The 21,897-nt window shown below is 36.2% G+C and overlaps 1 protein-coding gene across 2 annotated transcripts in view; it reads left to right on the forward strand.

Moving 5' to 3' along the window:
• The window catches only part of LOC150106189 (RRP12-like protein), a 582,235-nt gene that overhangs the window by 311,860 nt on the left and 248,478 nt on the right, over positions 1-21,897 (forward strand). For both annotated transcript variants that reach the window (XM_090392222.1, XM_090392221.1), the window contains exon 17: positions 5,564-5,614. In XM_090392222.1, the coding sequence (XP_090248348.1) occupies positions 5,564-5,614 (51 nt within the window). The remainder of the gene's footprint in view (positions 1-5,563; positions 5,615-21,897) is intronic.

The following is a 21,897-nucleotide window of genomic DNA, read 5'->3' on the forward strand; positions in this document are numbered from 1 at the left end:
GAGAATTAGTTTCAGAATTACTGAAGCAGTATGTGTTCTCCATTACTGGTATAGAAAGTCTCAATTTTCATTTACAACATATATATTAAAACGAAGTTTGATATTAATTCCACATAGACTATTTATTCACAAATTTTATTGTGTTTAGACCTCTGCTAGTTTTGTGTGTATGTTATAGTACGCTTTATCACAAGAGTGAAAAAAGAAAAAAAAACAACAATACATCTGAGGTAAGTGGTAAGGAAATTAATGGAAACAGAACACAGAATATATGAAAAAAGACTAACAATGGTGAGTGCACATAATTTATGTTGTAATATGGTAGCTAGTAATGTTATTAGAAGAGCATCTGAGATCTGTGTGCTTTTGAAGATGAAAGATGAACCAAATAACTGAGATAAAAAAGAAAACGAAGGGATCTCAAAATATGGAAGATTATGTCGTGATCTTCTCCAGAGTTCCAGAAGACAAATGGGCTTCATCTGGGGTTGCAATCTGGATTAATAAAAAATGGAAAAACAAAATTTTGGATTATATTTGGGTATCAGACAGAATAATCAAATTTAGAATGAATGAAAATTATGAATCGAACATTCAATATTTTTGGAATTTATGCACCAGTAGATGGAAAAGCAGAAGAGACAGAAGAATTTTATGGAACATTTCAGGAACATATTGATGAAAGAAATAGAGATGAAGCAACAATCTTGATGGGAGATTTTAATGCTAGAATGGGAAATAACCCAATAACATTGGATCAGAGGGAGAATCAGTAATCAATAACAATGGAATTTTATTAAGAGACTTCTGCATATTTAATAGTCTAAAAATCAGCAATACTTTCTTCAGGCATAAAAAATATACATAAGTGCACATGGGAAGCAAGAGGAACTAAATCCATAATAGATTACATTATTATTAACAGCAAACTAAATAATAATATCAAGGATGCAAGGGTTTTTAGAGGAAGCGAAATTGATAGTGATCATTATTATTAACAACAAATAATAGTTAATAATAGATTACATTATTATTAACAACAAATAATAGTTAATAATAGATTACATTATTATTAACAACAAACTAAATAATAATATCAAGGATGCAAGGGTTTTTAGAGGAAGCGAAATTGATAGTGGTGGTGTCTGCCACTTGAAGACATTGTGAAACATCCATCCGTACTTACAATGTTAGTTGAAAGCAGATTTGAATTCATAAAAAGAACCACATACTTCAAAAGAAAAAAAGATAATGTACTAACATATAATAAACAGTTTAAAATTCACCTCCATGAAAGCAGAATAAGAGATAAAATAAAACCATCCACAAACAATATTGAAACTGACTGGAAAAATATAAATGAAACCATACTAAAAGCAGCAGAAGAAAGTTTAGGATATAAATGAAGGAAAAACAAAAATGTCTCAGAACTTGGAATGATGACTTAAAGGAATTAATCAAATGGGAAAAAACAGGCTTTTAAAATCTATCTGCAGAGTAAAAACACTGCTGACTATATACAATATAAGAAACTGCAGGCTGAAGTTAGAAAATTTTCCAGAAGTATACGCAGAGAAGATTGGAGTAAATATGTTAAATCATTAGAGCAGGATATCACTGGACCACAAAGAATAGGTTTTAAAATTTTCAGACAACTACAAACAGGAGAAAATGATCAATTAAGAAATAATTGATTATTTAGATTATTGATTATTTCAATTAAGAGATAATTGAAAATGATCAATTAAGAAATCTAATTTCTAAAGCAGATTGGATAGAACACTATAAAACATTGTGAAATGAAAAATAAGAAATACAAAACAACAAAACTCACAAAATTGAAGATATCAATACACAGGAAAGTACAGAAGAAATAAATGGAAGAATTTGAAAAAGAATTTAAAAACTCAAGAAATAGGAAGCCCGGGCCTGGATGGAATATCTGGAATTGAGCTCTTTAAATATGCAGACAATAAGTTAAAAGAAAACCTACTTAAACTCTTCAGTAATATCTGGAAATATCAAAAGATCCCAAAAGAATGGGAAACTGGAGCAGTAATAAATATTGCAAAAAAGATCCCAAGGACAAATGTGGAAATTACATAGGCATTACTCTCTTAATAACAACATCTAAACTATATGGAAGCATTTTAAAGAACAGACTAATTAAATATTCAGAAAATTACTTAGAAGAAGAACGGTGTGGTTTTGGAAGAGGGAGAGGATGCACAGATGCCTCTTTCACAATGCAACAGATCATAGAAAAAAGAAAAGAATATTTCAAATAATTATATTTAATAATGAAAATATGGTACAGTTACAAAATAAATTACCAAGTATGAAGTAAGGCCTAAAGTTTCACTCACCACAATTATAAATGCTCAATATACCCTCCACCTGCTGCACGAACAACATCAAGCCAATCGTTGTCCATGCAGGACATTCTTTTTGAAACACCCTGTATTACAAGATGATAAATCACCTCCTCAATTAATTAATGCAATAAAAAATCTATACAGAGAAACAAAAGTTTGCATCATATTTGCAGATGGAACATTATCAGAACCTATAACTATAAATAAAGGAGTAAGACAAGGTTGTGGCTTTTCCCCACTCCTATTCAACATTTATATAAACAGAATCCTAAAAGAATGGAAAACAACTGTCAAAGATGTAGCTAAACTAACAAATAATATACAGCTAATGCAATTCTTTATGCAGATGATCAAGTACTAATTTCAGATTCAGAAGATAAACTCCAAATTGCAACTAACCATCTAAATGAAATAGCAAAAAAAATTTTAAATGGAAATCTCTGAAACAAAAGCTATGACGATGTGTGGAAACACGATTCAAAAAGTCAAAATTATGCTTAACGATAAAATAATAGAACAAGTTACAGAATTCAAATACTTGGGAAATATCTTGCTATACAATACTGATTCACAATTGGAAGCAAGACTACAAATTTACAATAGAATGAATGGCATAATTAAAAGAAATTTTGGAAAACAAATGACTAAAGAAACTCAATTAAGATTACATAACATGACTGCTAAACCATTTCTCAAATTTGGAAGTAAACTTGGATTCTAAAACTAAGAAACAAAGACTAAAAGCAGCATAGATGAAGTTTCTAAGACCTCTCCTGGGACTCACTAGGTTAGATTTAAAAAAAAAAAAAAAAAAAAAAAACAGAAATAAGAGAACAATTAAATACAAAAAAACATCATACAAGAAATAGAAGAATAGCAAAATTGGCTACACCACATAGAAAGAATGAATAACAATAGGATCCCCAAATTAGCATATAAATATAAACCTATTTGAAGAAGAGACTGTGGACATCCACAGTCTCTTCTTCAGAGCAGGAACAGGACATAAAAAGCCTATACCTGAATTGCTCAGACGACGACGAGATGAACCAAACATCATACAGGATCACATCTTATTGTATGGATATGGATTTGTTTAATATTTCCAGTGGCTGAGTTCTGATGAAGAAATTGTAGGTCAGTGTAAGCCGTTTATGTATCTGCTGCTAGTCCTGATTTGTTTCCTTTTTCTTTCATATCCTTGATGTACTCATACATGTATCTCTCCTGACTTAGCAGATTCCAAACAAACAAGTAACCTTGTGTATTCTTTTTTGAATGGGAAATGGTGAGATTTTGTAGATTGAAGGGAAATTGGGATCTTGTTTAGTAAGGAGAAAGCAACTTTTATTCTTTTTGATGCAGAATCCTTGCTATCTTGTCCATGATCATATGTAAGGGAGGGATGTTGATCCTATATAGTCTTGGTTTTTGTCCATCTGTTTGTTTAGGAGACTCTTTTAGAATGATTTCATGTTTTTAAATTTTTTTAAATTACTTTTTGGAAGGTGTAGACTGAAATATTTGAGTTCTTGATATCTCTTCTTCATACTTGTTTTTCTGTCCACTGTCTCTTTAGGAGGTTCCTTTTAGAACCACTGTGTACAATGACTTTAATATAACCTTTCAAAAGGATTAGACTGAGGTATTTGAGATCTTGGCTTCTCAATATTGGTGGAAATGTTATATGCCCTGTCTTGAAGGGATTTTATGAATACCAATTTTCATGATGGATGGTGGTGAGACTTTGCATAGTGATATCTCCTCATGTGCATTGGTTTCCTATAGACTGAATAACTTAAGTTTATTTTATTCAGAGACCAGCAAGAGAGGCAGAGATCATTGTTTCTTAAATGTACAGTGAATTTAATGTGGGGATGAATATTCTTAAGACATCATCTAGATTATAATAGCTGAAGGTTAGAAATGGAAGCTATCAAAACTGGGTATTGAACGAAGAATGGCTTGCAGTTTGGGACTTAGCCGACCAAATTTTACAAACGTATATAATGGTACAACATGATAAGATTTCACGCTGGCTGTGGTGTTGCCCAGTTAAACATGCCTCCCCCCCACTGCTTTCGTCAGGGAACTACAGTGAACAGAGAAAATTCAGCTACCAGAAGAACAAACTCAGACTCAACATCTGAAAGATGAATAAACCCAACATCAGAAGAATGTTAAATGAAACGCTACTAAATGCAGTTACAGAACAGTAGTAGAAAATTTTCAAGAGGAATGCAAACAAGAGTATATTTCAATACTTAAGGTAGAAAAAACATCAAAAAGAGCCTGAAATGTGGGCATTTTTCTGATATTTGATCAGGATAATTATTATTATTATTATAGTCTTTCATCTAAAGTAGAAGTAGATGCTCCATTTCAACTATGAGCAGCTTCCTGTTCTGTAGTTTAAACTGAAAGATGTTGAAGCAACTTTACCTTGGTTTGTACCGTAGCTTCATGCAGACCTACGTCACGTTCTGTGTTTTCAGATCTTCTAATTACATCCAGTTTCACTTTCAGCATTATCGCTTTTCATTTCTTTATTGCATTTTCATGTTTGTTGGCCAATTCCCTCTTTCGATTATCCATTTTTATAAAATGTCAAGGGTTTATCACTGGGAGACAAGGTGACAACGCTACTAAATGCTTTCCTTTCTGTGTATTATGAACTGAATAAGAGACGCACAGTGAAAAATCACCAACAGACTGAAAGAAATGACATGATTGGTCCTGATGTGCATCTGTTATTTAAGTGATTTGTGGAGAACTAGCAGTGAAATTTGTACTTTATGTAATTATTACTCACAGTTAATATACTGTGGTAACTAAAATTTGAACAGTGTTGCTGAGGTGATTGATGTTATTTAACTAAACTGTGGTAACTAAATTTCTTGCAAAGTGAGGACTGCTTATATAATATAAAATAATGTAAATATGGAATTCGATTTATTGTGAAATGTTCATAGTAAACAGCATATTTAAATTTAAAAAAAAATCACATCTCAGCTTAGATTTTCTTAACATATTTTTGAATATTAAAAAGTAAGTTCCCTTTTCATTCTATAAAGAAGGTTTTCATTTACTGTTAAAAAACAACAACAACTGATAATTGCAATTTGTAATATGTTAAGCCCTAGAATGGTAACAAATGTGTATAACTAGTCCTCTTTCTCTCCTTTAAGGTATGGTCTCTCTTGCCTGGTTTCTGTACCAATCCCACAGACCTTAGTGAGGTATGTAAAATAGTTGAAGTTTTTTAACATTGAATAAACAACAGCATTTCCTTATAAACTTGTTTGGCAGATTCTGTGAATTGTGAGAGTAATTTTCTGACCTTATTTGGCCAGAGCAGTTATGTGAATAACATAACTGCATTCCTACCGGCATACTGCTGGTTTGCATCCTGCTTTTGCTATGGGCATTTGTGAATGTTTGTAGGTGAGAGATGAACTGCAATCTAAAGCAATTGAGATGACCACCCACCCTGCTTGAAAAAAATTCTGTTGAGTCTCCTCTAGAGCAGAGTTTTCGGATTATGTAAAAATAAAAAAAAAACCAATTTCATCAACAGTAATAATGTATTATAAGTTTATAACCTTTTGTGGGTATGTCACAAATTCTTTCATGATTTTATCACATAAAAAAAAGGATAAGTTCGGCTTGGGCAACTCGTAGTATGGTGGCGAATGTATTCCCACAAGCTCTCTGGTCAACTTTCAATACGAAACTTTTATAGTTCTCTATTCGGCTCTGAAATTATGTTGGATTTAATATCCAGTTCATTTATATAATTTTGCATAGCCGAAATTGAAGCCTTTTAGCTCTTTATTTTAGTAAATACTTCACGCAACAGCCGAGAGTTCACTTAACAAAAAATACACCTCTCCAACGCATTAAGTTCCTTAGTACTGAGACATTTTGCTCTCTTAGTTTTCTGCCTGGTCTCTGATGAAAACCAATGAGTTTGAAACAGCTTTCAGACCAGTGAAACCCTATCAAAATGGACCAATAGTAGGTGAAAATACAGGTGCTTTGGCATGCATGCTTGCTATTAGGTTTGGCTAGGACAATTCATAGTGTATTCCTGCAAGCTCTCTGGTCAACTTTCAATACGAAACTTTTATAGTTTCTGTATTCAGTTCTGAAATTATGTTAGATTTAATATCCACTTAATTTATATGATTATTACCTATTTGAGCAGCTGAGGTTGCCTAGATGACATTTCTGCTACACATATATGATATATATAAAATAAAAGAAGTGAAAAGAAAATTGATGGAGTGCTTAGTGGTCAAAACTGGATAACTGGGAGGAGACCTGCATTTAGCCTTTTAAGCAAGGCAGAGAACCAAAATCAGGGCTTCCGATCTAAATGTTCAATCTCACCTTCTCTTGTTGCACCATGTTGGTCAGTATATCTACCTGAAATCTGAATGAATGATAGTGGATTAGCAAGATGGGATTTAGCCAACCAAACTGTGTTCTTACCGACTTAAACCAATATAACATGATGGTGCAACATGACAAAATTTTGTGCTGGCTGGGACAAAACCCAGTTTAACAACCCCCCCTCTCTCTCTCTCTCTCTCTCTCTCTCTCTCTCTCTCTCTCCCGTGCTGTTTTTGTCAGGGAATCAGGACAAACAGCAAAAAAGTCAGCTACTAGAACAAATCTCAACTCATCATCAGCAGAATTCATGATTGGCACTATCAATATAAACAGCAAAGCCATGAGAATTGTAGAGGAATTTCCCTATTGAATAGTCTGGGTAAGATTTATTATTATTATTAAGAGAGACTTCCAGGGAGTCAGGGACTCATTGAGGGAGGCCACATACTACATGTACTAGCTACCATACTTCTTCTTGAATTCCTTCATGCTGCTTGCACACACAACATCCAATGGCAGTCCATTCTAATCACATGCCACTCTTTGAGAGAAAAATCTAGATCTCACCCTCTTATCCTTTCCAGCACTTCATAAAATGAAAAAAATACGTCAACTGAAATCTTGTATGACCCTTTTAGAAGTTTGTAAGTCAATAATATCATCCCTCTTACTCTGTTTACTAGTGTTTGCCATCTACAAATTCTCAATCTGTATTCATAATCAGTATTCCACAATCTTGATATCATTTTTCACACTTTCTCTCCAGTGTATCAGAATCATAATGGAAACCAGGAGACCAGACCTGTGCACACTAGTTCAAGTGAGGTTGTATCAAGGCCTTGTAAAGAGGCAAAATGACATCCTTATCTTTGTACGTCAAAGTTCACTTCAGCATTGCATTATCTTTTGAGTTGTACTTTCAATCTTTGCTACATGATCCCTGAACTTCAACTTCCTATCTACTAACACTCTAAGATCCTTAGTCTGATCAGTTTCTTCTAGCATAATCCCACCAACATAATACAACATTGGATGTAATCCCACCAATATAATGTGATGTTGGGTATCTAATCACAGCAAAGCACATGACTTTACATTTATTGACATCCATTTTCCCATGCCCACAACTCCAGCCTATGCAAATCATTTTGTTAGTACTGCATATTAGCTGCATTCCTAATTACGCTATCTAACTTTGCATCATCAGCAAATAGCTGTATGTTGCCTGCAAAATCCTTCCCACTGTCAACAGATGGAATAACAGTGGACCAAGGACTGATCCTTGTAGTACATCACTGGTTACCTAAATGTTGTACACTCATACACCATATACCACTTCTTGATATCTGTCAGCCAGCCATCCTCTTATCCATGCTAATATTTTATAATCCAATCTCATATTATTCAATTTATGTAACAATCTTCCATGCTGTATTCTGTCAAAAGCCTTAGCAAAATCCAGAAGTATCATGTTATATCCATTCCCCTTGGATAGCTCAATGGTAACATTATTATAGAATATCAGCAAGTTGCTAAAACATGATCTTCCCTTAGTAAATGCATGCTGTTCATTGCAAAGTAGAGATTCTCTGTGAGCCCATTTCTGCAAACCCAACTAACTTTTCCAAAATCTTCACCACCACTACTCCTGAGATACTGATTGGTTGATAGTTGGATATGCCGGTCTTTGCAATTCTCCAGGAGTATGTTCTTTCCACTCCTGGGGAATCTTCACTGTTCTGAGACTCAAATTATATAGCCTGATCAAAAGACTAGCCAGTTCAGCTGAACACTCTTTTAGCATCAGTCCTTATTTCAGAATTCTTAGTCAGTTTGTGCAACAGTTCTAGTACTTCCTCCTCATACACATGAGTTTCCTCATACAGTGAAGATGTAGTTCAATGTTGCATATACCAGGTTGATAGTTTTTAGCAGAATTGCTACTCATTAGTTGAACAATCACTTCTGCATCAGTCACGCGCATACCATCTGCATTCAGTAGAGTTATTGTTTCAAATTCATTCTTTCTTTTACTTGCAGCACAATGATAGAATTCTTTTGGGTCGGCTTTAATTTGTAGAACCAATCTCTTTTAATGCTCGGGCTTAGCTTTCTTTACAACAGTAGTGACTCTTCTGGCCTGCTGCTTATAATTTTCATAAGGGACGTCATCCTTATGCACACAGTATTTCTTCCACATCATCCTTTTTTTATGAATCTCTTGCTTGATAAGATTACACATCCATTTGACTCCTACCCTATTTATTCTTCATACTCTCAGGATATCGCATCATTTAAGTATTTTTTAAATACTTCCCATGCACTGTCGATATTTTTCCCATCCATCAACTGATACCATTACACTGAGTATACTTGCATAAATGATATCATTTATGCAAGTATGATGGTGGCCTGAAAAGTTCTTGGCATTTACCATAGATAACACTATCTGCAAGATTTTTTTTTTTTTTCCCCAGTTGGTGCATCTGTCATAAGCATCCATGTGAAATTGCAAGTCATTCTATCAAGTAGTTTGTTTTATACAGCTGTCTGAAGCAAAAGTGTTGTCTGTATCTCTTGAAATGGATAAAATTGAGTATCGTGTGGTTATAAAATTCTTTGTAAAAGAAGGTTTAACACCAAAAGAAATTCATTCAAAGTTCATAAAAGTTTATGGGCACTCTTCTAATTAATTTTCGACATTAAGAAATGGGCTGCCGAGTTTAAACGTGGCTGTACCAGCCTTGAAGATGATCCATGTGAAGGGCGTCCAAAAAGTTAACAACACTAGAAATCATTGATCAAGTGCACGATATGCTATTGGATGATTGGCGAGTCAAAATGCATGAAATTGCTAAGACTATGGGCATTTCAAAAGAATGTGTAGGATATATTTTGCATGCAAATGAAAAAGCTTTGTGCAAGATGGGTGCTGCACTTGCTCACAGCAGATCAAAAATGCACTTGCATGAAAATCTCTGAACAGTGCTTGGAGCATTTTAACAAGAATAAAACTGATTTGGGGCGTTGATTTATTACTATGGATGAGACTTTGATTCACCATTACACACCAGAATCCAAACCGCAGTCAAAAAAGTGGACATAAGTTGTTCAGTGCCAGAGAATAATACAAAGTCGGTTCCATCAACAGGAAAGATCATGGGATCAGTGTTTTGGGATGCTAGCATTTTGTTTATTATCTTGAAAAGGTAAGACAGTAACCAGGGTATATTATTCTGATCTTTTAACCAGACTAGACAAAATAATTCGTGAGAAAAGGCCCGGTTTGCAGAAGAAAAAAAATAATTTTTCATCAGGATAATGCACCTGCACACAAAGGTGTTTTGGCAATGGGAATATTAAGGGATCTGCACTGTGAATTGTTGGAACATCCACCCTATTGCCCAGATTTGGCTTCTATCTCTTCCCAAAACTAAAATTCTTCCTCGCTGGTGTTTTTCTTTGAATCAAGGTGGTTGCAGCTGTAGAGGGGTATTTTGCAGGTCTTGCTGAGAAGCACTACAGGGATGGGATAATAGTGCTGGACCCCTGCTGGAATAAATGTATTAGTCTTAAGGAAGATTATGTTGAAAAATAAAAATCTTCTTCTTCTTCTGCAGCTTCTCCCACTTAAGTGGGGTCACTGTTTGTTATGAGTCTCCTCCACACCTTCCTGTCTTGGGCTGTCACCACATCCAAGTTCTTCATCTTCAAGTCCTCTTCTACCAGCTCCCTCCATCTCTTCTTTGGCCACCCACACTTCTGCCTTCCTTGCACATCCATCTGCATGACCCTTCTTCCAACATATTCGTCCTCCCTCCTCATCACATGACCAAACCATCTAAACCTTGCCTCCTGTATTTTCGCTCCTAAGTTCGTAACTTTCACTGTTCCCCTGACATAGTCATTTCTCAGATGATCCTTTCTGGTCACACCGCACATCCACCTAAGCATTCTCATCTCTGCTACTTCCATCCTGCTGATGTTATTTTTCCTCAGGGCCACAGTTTCTGTAGCATATGTCATAGCTGGCCTCACTACTGTCCTATAAATTTTGCCTTTCAGATTGATCGGCACCCTCTTATCACATAACACTCCAGCCATCTCCCTCCAGTTCCTCCAACCTGCTTGTATCCTGCATCCCACTTCCTTCTCACCTCCTCCATCTTCTTCCACTGTCGAACCTAAGTATCTAAAGTCTCTCACCTTCCTGATTACATTTCCTTCCAGCTCCAGGTCTGTCTCCTGGCCACCGCCCACTGTGCAACACCTATACTCTGTCTTACTTCTGCTCAGTCTCATACCTCTCTCTTCCAGTACTTTTCTCCATCTTTCCAGTTTAGTTTCTGCTTCTTCTCTTGTATCTACACACAGCAAGATGTCATCTGCATACAACATTGTCCAAGGTGCATCTTCTCTCACCTCCTCTGTTACCACCTCCATCACAATATTAAACAGAAACGGACTTAATGCTGACCCTTGATGCAAGCCAACTGTTACTTGAAAACTTTCTGTCTGTCCCAAACAGGTCCGAACACTTGTCTTCACATTTCTGTACATTTCCTGCACCAACCTGACATATTTCTCCGGCACCTTCTTCTCCCTCAGACACCTCCAGACTTCTTGCCTTGGCACTCTATCGTATGCTTTCTCCAGATCAATAAATACCAGATGTAGCTCCCTTTGTTTCTCTCGATATTTTTCCATCATCTGTCGTAACCCAAAGATAGCATCTGTTGTTGATCTACCAGGCATGAAGCCAAATTGTTCCTTTGCAATCTCCACCTCCTCCCTCAATCTACCATCAAGAACCCTTTCTAGGATCTTCATTGTGTGGGACATCAACTTTATTCCTCTGTAATTTTTACAGTCTTGTGCATCCCCTTTACCCTTGTAGATGGGAACAAGAGTACTCTCCCTCCATTCCTCGGGTATATTTTCCTGTTGGCAAACTTTCATGAACAGGTCCCACAGCAGGTCAATTCCCTCTTCCCCCAGTGCCTTCCATCACTGGAATTCTGTCGGGGCCCACTGCTTTTCCATTCTTCATCCTCTTCATGGCCTCCGTCACTTCCATTCTACTGATGTTCTGCACCATCCCCTCAGAAGGCTGCCCATCTCCTCTGTGAGTCCTTGCATTTTCCTCATTCAGAAGTCCCTCAAAGTATATTTTCCATCTGTTTCTTATGTCCACATCCCTCCATAATACTCTTCCTTCAGCATCTTTGATCTGCCTCACATGTAAGATGTCCTTAGCTGCTTTATTTCTACATTTCGCTAGTTGGTAAATTTTTCTCTGTCCTTCCTTTGTTTCTAATTGATCATACAGATCTTGATATGCCATGGCCTTCGCCTGTGCCACAACTCTCTTGGCTTCTTGCTTTCTCTCTTTGTACACCTCTCTGTCCTCTTCCACTCTTGACTCATCCCACTTCTGCTTTGCCTTCCTCTTAGCTGTCACTGCCACTTGTACATCATTATTCCACCACCAACCCTCCTTCTGCTCTCTAATCTTTCCAGATGTCTCACCAAGCACCTCGATTGCACAGCTCAGGATTACTTTTGAATTATGTTTCCACCAATCTTGTACACTTTCCAGTCCATCCGAAATCCTCTCTAACACTCTCTCCCTAAAACGATTCCTCACGCTCTCTTCTTTTAAGCGAAACCACTTAATTGTCTTCATCCCATGGCAACCAGAAGTTCTTATCTTCGATCTTAATTTAAAGTCTGCGCACAGCAGTCGGTGTTGTTGTGCTACTTGATCTGTTGGAATTACCTTACAATTTGTCACAATCTTAAGATGTTTTCTTCTAGTCAAAATGTAGTCAATTTGTGAGCTGTTGTTACCACTTCTAAATGTTATCAAATGTTCTTCCCTCTTGAAGAAAAATGAGTTCACAATTGCCAGATCAAACGCTACTGCAAAGTCCACAACCCTCTCTCCTTCCTGGTTCATCATTCCCACTCCGTGGCCACCATTCACCCTTTCACAGTCTCTATTCTGTCTTCCTATGTGCCCGTTCAAGTCTCCTCCGACAATCACCATCTCATTTTCTTCCAATTCCCTCATTTCTTCATCTAACACGTTCCAGAACTCATCTTTTTCCTCTGCTGTACAACCAACTTGTGGGGCATATACACATAATACGACCACCCGCTCTTCTCCAAGACCCAATTTCATTCGCATGATCCTGTCGTTCCTTCTAGCCACGTCCAGTACTTCACCCTTCATTCTGCCACACACCACAATTCCTACACCATTTCTTCCCTCGTTATTCGCTCCAGAGTAGAACAATTTATATCCATCTCCCAGTTCCTTTGCCTTTCCCCCTTTCCACCTTGTCTCCTGCACACATAAAATGTCCAACTTCCTCTTCCTCATCATGTCTGCCACCTCTCTTCCCCTTCCAGTCATGCTTCCAACATTCAGTGTTCCCACTCACAACATCCTCTCCACCTGCTGGGCTCGCTTCTTTAACCGCACCCGCCCTTGATGCGGTAGCCCTCGTCCACTTCTCACAGCTGTAGGGCGATGTGGCTGCACGTCGCTTAAGGGGTACGCCCTAGCCCTTATATCATTTTCTCTTAGACTCATAATCATAGTTTGAGTTGGCACTGAAGTTTTACGACCGGATGCCCTTCCTGACATCAACCCTCGCATTTATCCGGGCTTGGGACCGGCACCTATTGAGGCTAGCTTGCCTCCTTCGGTGGCTGCATAAGACGAAATGACTTAGCAAGATAGGAAAGACTCACCCCTAGCCCTCGAATACTCTAATAGAATAAGGGGGAAGGAGCAAGGAGAGGAGAAAGAAGCAAAGAAAGAAGAGGAGGGACCAGTCTACAGAATAATATAACAGATATATATTACATGAAGTAAGGCATGGTCATGTTGAAAAATAAAAATAATTTTGAAATTATAAATTCGTTTTTTTTCATTGTTAGGCTGAGAACTTTTCAGACCACCCTCGTATTTTTGCTTTCATCACCACCTCTGGGCTCAAGCCAAGAAAAAATTTGTCAAAACTCACATGGTTGCCTTTGACATGTCAAAGGCATTTGATCAGTTTTGGCACAGCGGCTTGCTTAGCAAACTGCCATCCTATGGTCTGTTTGTTAAGCATAATCTTAGACCTTCCGCTGCAGTTGAATTGCCAACTTTCCCACTGGTTACTCAATGCATGTCATAGTGGATGATTTCCTCTCCTCAGATTATCTCTCCCCACCAATTCAAGATACTCCGAGGTTCCATTCTTTCACTCACTCTCTTTCTCGTATATATGACATTCTTTCACAGGCTTCCAATCCTGTCCATTGCTTTGCTGATGACAGCACACTTCATTCCTCCTTTCCATTTGACAAACCTTGCGGTGCTCAGGTATTAGGATCTTCATGATCCACTACAGCCGTTTTCCTTAACTCTGACCTCCTAGCTATATCCCAGTGGTGCAAAGAAAACTTTCTAGTGCATGCCACTAAAACTCTGTCCTGTCTAATCTCTCACAAGAAAGAGTTCACATCCCTTTTTCTTAACTTCAATAATATGGAGATGTCAAAACATGATCGTATTTCCCTTCTTGGACTGACCTGTACCTCTAATCTTTCCTGGCACAAACACATTTCAATTATAACTGCTGCTGCTGGGGAAAAAAAAACAACTGAATTTTTTGCACAAGACACTACTTCAAAGCTGTTAACTCTATACAAATTCAAAATTCACCCAGCCATGGAATATTGTTCCCATATTTGGGGATGGTGCACCAACATTCTCTTTTAGATTGATCGATTCTATCCAGAAGAGGGCAGATTAATGATCCCTCTCTTACATGCCCACTTCAATCCTTCTCTAACAAAAGATCAGTTTCTGCCTTGCATCTCTTCTACTAATACTTTCATGGACAGTGATTTGCTTGAATTAGCTACTATTATTCCTCTGCTCTCCTCCAAAATCATCAGAACAAGAGCCACTGCTAACCGACACCCATCTTGAAACTCACCGAATCAACTTCACCACCACCTCTTTCATTTCATTTACTTCTTTTTTTTTTTTTGGAACAGTATCCCTCACTCTGCCTTCCCCAAAGAATTCAACCTTCAGTTGTTCAAACAAAGCGTGAACAGATTCCTCCTTTCTTCTTCTCCTCTTACCCATATACACCATTAACGTGCTAATAGGTCTTGTGGCTTTCTGTTTGTGGATCAGAAGTAAAATGTTTCAGCTATTTAATCACAGTTTTTAGTAAAGATGACAAACTAGATTTGGAATTAGACAACAGAATAAGCAAAACTTGTATGGTGGTCCACCAGTTGAATAAATTTATATGGAATAAAACAGAAATTAGCCAAAACACCAAACTAGCAGTATATGACAGTGTGAAAACAGCTTTCACACTGCGATCAAAGGAAAAGCATGAAAAACAAAGTATAACAGAAATGAATATAATAAATTAACCAGAGAAATTAGAAAAAAGAGACAGGAATAAATGGTTAGAAGAAAAATGCAGAATGGCAGAGAAGCTATCAAAAGAAAATAACCTCCATGGATTATATAAACAAATAGACCAAATTAGTAGGACATGGACAACAAAAATTGTAATGATCAAAAACAAATAGGGACAACTAATTGAAAGTAAAACAGAAAGAATGGCCAGATGAGAAGAATACTTTAGGGACTTATACAATAAAAACAGCTCCCGGGATATTATTATTCCAGCCACTGAAATGGAAGAGGAAACAATTATCTTTACCAAAGAAATAATCGCACATAGCATAGATAAACTTAAAACTAGGAAAGCACTTGGTCTTGTCCAAATACATGCAGAATTCTTAAAAGCAGGAAAGGAACAACTTTTGGAACCATTAAAAACGTTATTTGAAAGGATCTACAAAAATGAAGCAATACCTACTGATTGGACCAAATCAGTTGTAACTCCTATATTCAAAAAAGGAGATAAAACAGAATGCAATAATTACAGAGGCATTAGCCTCCTCAGTATTCCAAGTAAGGTTTTTATGAAAATACTCCAAAAATAAATTAAGCCATATATAGCACTAGCAGTAGGAGAGAACAAGCAGGTTTCAAACCAGGATGAAGCACAATTGATAATTTATTCACCTTAAGACAGCTAATAGAAAAGACACTAGAGTACAACCAGAGTTGCTATATAAATTTCATAGACCTCCTTCAGGCATTTGATTCAATCCATAGGAGAGAACTATGGGAAAACTACGAAAGAATTTGGAATTCCAAACAAAACTATAAGAATAATAAAGAATCTATACTAGAAATCTGAAAGTGCAGTACAATTGGAGGACACCTTAACCAACTGGTTCCACACACAGAGAGTGGAGTAAGACAGGGATACAGTCTGTCACTGGACTTGTTCAATCTCATACTGGAAGAATCAGCCAGTAAGGCTGATTCTTCCAGTATGAAACAAAGAAGACTCTGGAATCAAAATATATGGGAAAAATATAATGAATTAAAATTTGCAGACGCCATTGCATTACTTGCAAGCACGAAAGAAGATCTACAAAGAATTTCTGATAAAATAAAGGAAGAATGTATAAAATTTGAATTAAACCTAAGTATAGACAAAACAAAAATTATTCAAATAGGAAAATGAAACACCAATCTGAAAATTGAAATTGATAGTAAGAATCTAGAGCAGGCAGAAAACTTCACCTACCTCGGAGGAGTAATTGAGTACAACAGTGAAATTACAAAAGAGATAAACTAACAGATCAGTCATGCATCCCAAACTTTTGGACCACTTAATAAGATATGGAAGTCAAGAGATATCAAACAAGTAATAAAATTAAGAATCTATGAGACAATTGTCTTCCCAATACTCCTCTATGGAAGTGAATGCTGGAATCTCAAAATTGCTGAAGAGAAAAAATTATTAACTACTGAAATGAGTTGGCTAAGAAGATTACCTTGAAGTATCTCTGCTGGATAGACTAAGAAATGAAGACATAAAGAAACGACTAAAACAAGAAATAACAATAATAGACAAAATCCAAGAAAGAAGACTACGATGGTTTGGCCATGTGACCAGAATGGGAATAGAAAGGTTTCCAACTGAAGCTCTGTATACAATGATGGAAGGTAAAAGATCCAAAGGGTGGCCCAGAATTAGATGGATAGACAAAATAAATGAGGACCAGAAAACCAAATCACAACAAGCGACACCAAACTGGACAGAATTGTTTGGACTTTCCATGGACAGACAGAAGTGGAAAGAGTTCATTCGGCCTCATCTTCATAGATGATGGAAAAAAGAAGAAGAAAATAGTTCTGAGTTAGGGATCTGAAAGCTTGGTTAGAAATAAATGCTTGATCAAAGACTGGAAACCACAGATATGAGAGTCCTGGGAAAAATTAGCAGAGTGAACAGTTGGTCAGTGGCAGAACTATATTAAAAATAAAGATATTAGAAAGGAACTTGACATCTTATCATTCAAGAATATGTGAGCTAATCTAAGATGGTATGACCACTTACATAGAAAGGATCAGGAAAGTTTGACAAAGCAGGTGTTTGATGCAAAGATCTGCCTAGACTGAATGAATGGCAAGATGGATCTTTGAAACTAAGATCCACCTAGACTAGAATGAATATACTCAGATCAAGGTGTAGGTGGATTCATTCAGTCAGAAGTGCCTTGAAGCATGAACTGTTAGATACAACAATATTGGAGTGCTGACAAGTAAGGACTAATTTGGAGGAAAATTATTAAAATGAAATTTATAATAATGTAGACTTAGTTATGTAGTGCTGTCGTAGTTGCCTGAACATCCTGTTTTGAGGGCACATATGAGGAAATTGGTGATGATGATACAGATTATTTGTATTAGCAAAATTTTAAAAACAATTCACTCCCATAATTCTGCAGTGGCCGATTTGAATTTAATGAAATATGGTATTTGAAGATCTTTCATAAAATTTTTCTTTTCAATAAGTGTTGCACTTATGAAAAAATTTGTGAAATGTTTACTTCAGAACAGTTTCAGACTGTTAGATTAAACTTGCCAAGAAATTATTTTCTTGTAATCCTTTATAAAAGTGTAAGGATACAAAGTTTGCACTTGATGTTTCTTCATGACCAGGCTACTTGTATGCAGAGGCTTATGGCTTCACATTATTTGCCTTAGTATCCCATAATATAAGCACATTTCCTTTTGGATGCACATAATATTATGTATTATGGAAGGGCCACTATCCAGACTGGTATTGGCCTTTATTTTGATCTCATCAAAATAAAGTTAGGGGCCAGATCCCAAAGAGATACCAAAGTTGAAATGCAGCATAAATTTCCTATATATAAGTAGTAAAAAGGTGTTCTTCTTTATTCTGCAAATGCTCCAGATCAGATATAGTTATAGAATTTTTTTATTTTTCACTTAGTTACAAATTAAATTATTCTTCTTTAATCTTTTATCCAGGTATAAGCAAACAGCTTGCATGGGTGGGAGGAAGAATCTTTATGACTAGGCTACTTGTGTATAGAGGTTGATAACTTCATATCTGTTGCTTCAATATCCCGTAATGCAAAGCACTAGTCTCAGTAGAGCCCTTCCCATTATGCATATCTGAAAGGAAGTGTGGGATTCTAAGCATTATGGGATACCAAGGCAGTCGATGTGAGATCATCATCCTCTATATAGACATACTAGTGATGAAGATATTAAACACACAACCTTTATTTGCTTATTCTTGGATAAAGGATTAAACAAGAATATAATTTCTTGGCAGCTGTTTATTTTAATTTGCAATGAAGTAATAAAACTTTCTGCCATTAGAAACTGTTGCATACAGTAATATATTACTGTCTAGTAATATAAAAGTAAGGTTTAACCACACAAACACGCTGGAATAAGCTATGTATATGCAAGAATGAAATAATTTAATAATTAAATTAAGTGTTTACCACCTGATGTTTTGTTAGCTCAAAAGCCACACTATTACATAGATCCCAATTTAAATCATAGAGACTGTGCCAGAAGTGGTCCACATTCTACAAAACCCTCTGAACTATAACAGAAATGATGGTGTAATTCTGTATAAATTTTGGCTCACTGTCATATCCACCTATTAGTAATAACTATAAAACATCACAGTAGAGAGTGCTGCTGTCACCTTCCATGCACATGACTGTTCTTGTTCTGGAAGCCATTGTAAGTCTAGTGTCTGTTGAGTGTGTATCTTAAAAATTCCTTTGATAATGCTAGCAAAACGTTGGGTTGTAAACACTTTAGTTATTAAATTTAGTTATTTCATTCCTGTATAGTTTATTCCATAGACACAGAATGAAATAATTAAATTAAAATAAATTATTACATGAATACCCGCAACTAGAGAAATCTCAGTATGCGAGTACACATATATGCCTGTGGATTAAATTATATCAATTAATTTATGCTTCATATTTTTATTACGTAACACCTCCAGGGAATCCAAAGACTCATCAAGGGAGGGCACCTACTCTCCATCTCCACCAACTGCAACTACCTTCATCATCTACACCAGTGCTTCCCAAACTTCTAGATGTCAGGGCCCCCCTTTGCAAAAATTAAAATATTTCACGGCCCCCCCTCAAAAAAAAAATCGTAATAGAGAGATATATTATTATAATATTTATTGTATTTATATTCAATACAAAATATACACAGCGAATATCGCAAAAATCAATGCATATATTACATTTTTTGCCTCTTACCGTTTGGTTCTGGAGACGATGCGGGCTGTTCTGGTAAAATAGGAAATACTGTCCTTTTTTGAGTCTGTTTCTGCTTCTTCTGATTGTTCGCGGGAATTTTTTTTAATTTTTTTATCAGCCACTTATCCATCTCAGGGTTAAATTTTTTAACGTAGAATAGATCAAATAATATCACCACTTAGTGATACTGACACACCACAGACTGATAACATGAAATTAGTGAATATTACCTAAATAAGGGAATCCCCGGACCAGGAACATTTTTCTCTTTTGTGACTTTTCTCCCTTTACGGTAATTAAGCCTAACTCGAAACAGACAGCAAAGGCAGGTTATTAAAACGTGCATATGATTGGTGCGGTATTAACAAAAGATCGCGCAACCGAAAGATAAAAGCATAGCTGACAATTGAGTTGAAATGCTAACTCTCTTCAACCGAATTCCATATGTGAAACTGCCATAACATTCATTATATATATATATATATATATATATATATATATTACTTAGTTTTAACACTTTTATGAATTTTAACACATTCGGTTGAATTTTATTGCTGCCTTGGGAAATCGAACTCACACACACATCTAATTAATAACAGTAGTTTTTAGTTAGATACTGTGTTTGCCCATGCAACATATAGTTTTGTTTCAGTCTATATATACAGCATAGTTTCTGTATGAGGGGACATGTGATTCATTAATTGGTGTGTTTTTATCCCAGTTGTCTCTAACTGCACTATTTGTTGAGAAATATATTACACAGACTCCTCATACCTTATTCACTGGCATAATAAAAGTACTTGTTTTTATTGCCTCTGCGGGAGGGCTTGTTGTTTACCACTGCAAGCGAGTTACTATTTCCCCACATGAACTTGTTTAAGCTTTTTTTTTTCATGTGTGAAGTATATGCGAAACTTTTCTTGGTAACAGAAAACTAGCTCGGATGACAGTGATAATATAAAACGAGTTTTGATATGTATATAAAGTCAGTATCAACAGTCCCTGATTACGAACGCGTGATGAAAGGGACAGGAAGATTTGGAGCTTCCCTGGAGAGCATTCGAAGTAAATACAATCAACCACTGCTTTGAAATTAAACATATGAATAAGCAATATTTACTAATATTCATTAAGTGCCGAAATACGCTGGAAGCAAAGTTTGTAAACCAACACCAATGTGTGAATTTTTCCATTAAAATATAAAAAATAGCAAAAAAGAAATAATAAAATAATAAAAGTTAAATACGTTTGTTTTAAAATAAAAAAAGCTACTTAGTCTTAAAACATTTTAAATTTGTTTTCATTATTTCATGGCCCCCTCAACAAAACCTACGGCCCCCAAGGGGACCGCGGCTCACGGTTTGGGAAGCGCTGGTCTACACCAATGGCATCTACCGCCGATCACCACCATTAGTATTTTCAGACAATCACAAACATCCATGCCCACAGCAGGATTTGAATCCGTAGCCTCTTGGCTGGAGAACGGATGCGCTAACCACTTGGCCAATCAAGCCAGCACACATCCATGGTATTTTTCAGTATCCAAACGTTATTTCAGTTTCAGTGGGCACCTTGCATCCATGTAATTATTAACATGTTAACACCTCAAGGCCAGTTAGGTTAATAACCAAATGTCTAAAATAAGTATTTTTTTGTTTGATGTAATTAATTATTTCTCATTTCATCTTCCTTTTCTCTCTTTTACCTTGCGGTGTCAAGGGTTTATTAATTATCAGACCTCAAACCTTTCACAGGATAAGGTGGTCAGCTATATGTCCCGGTGTATCCTTTGTCCATAGTTTTGAGTTCTCAAAGCCGGTTTGCCTGCTTTGCTGGATGAAAAACCCCAAGATAAACTGGGGAAAAAACTACTGTCCATGCCCAAGACTGGCTAACTTGGCTATGACTGAGGAAGATCCTTCAGCTCCTCACGTCACCGACGGGAATTGAACCTAGGACACTCCCTCCTTCCCCAAGCATATGGTTGCAAAGCACTCAGCCACTAGGCTAACTGCATGGACTAAAATTAATTAATTTATTTTGTATCATGACTAGATGGGTTAATTAGTTTTCTAGGTTATGTAGCTTACAATGGTATGGTACTAGTTGCTTTAATGTATATATTCCTGATAATGACGTTACCATAAAGGTTGAAACATACAATTTTCATATTATTAAAACAGTATTTTATCTCTAATAGTAGTTGACTCCATTATTCTAATATAATTAGTGTTCGTAATGATAAAAAAGTTATTTTCGACCAAAAGAACTATGGGAGAGATTGACTTCAATATGGGTTTATATAGGTCAAATTTATTTGAAACTAAGTAAGAAAATAACGACGTTTGGCTTCTTCAGGGTAAAAATAGATGTAGAACAACTTAAACGCTAAAACTGTCAACTA

This window comes from Typopeltis vanoorti, chromosome 5 (genome assembly GCF_054136105.1).
Source record: "Typopeltis vanoorti isolate ZY-2024b chromosome 5, IOZ_Tvanoo_1.0, whole genome shotgun sequence".
NCBI classification, from domain to species: domain Eukaryota; kingdom Metazoa; phylum Arthropoda; class Arachnida; order Uropygi; family Thelyphonidae; genus Typopeltis; species Typopeltis vanoorti.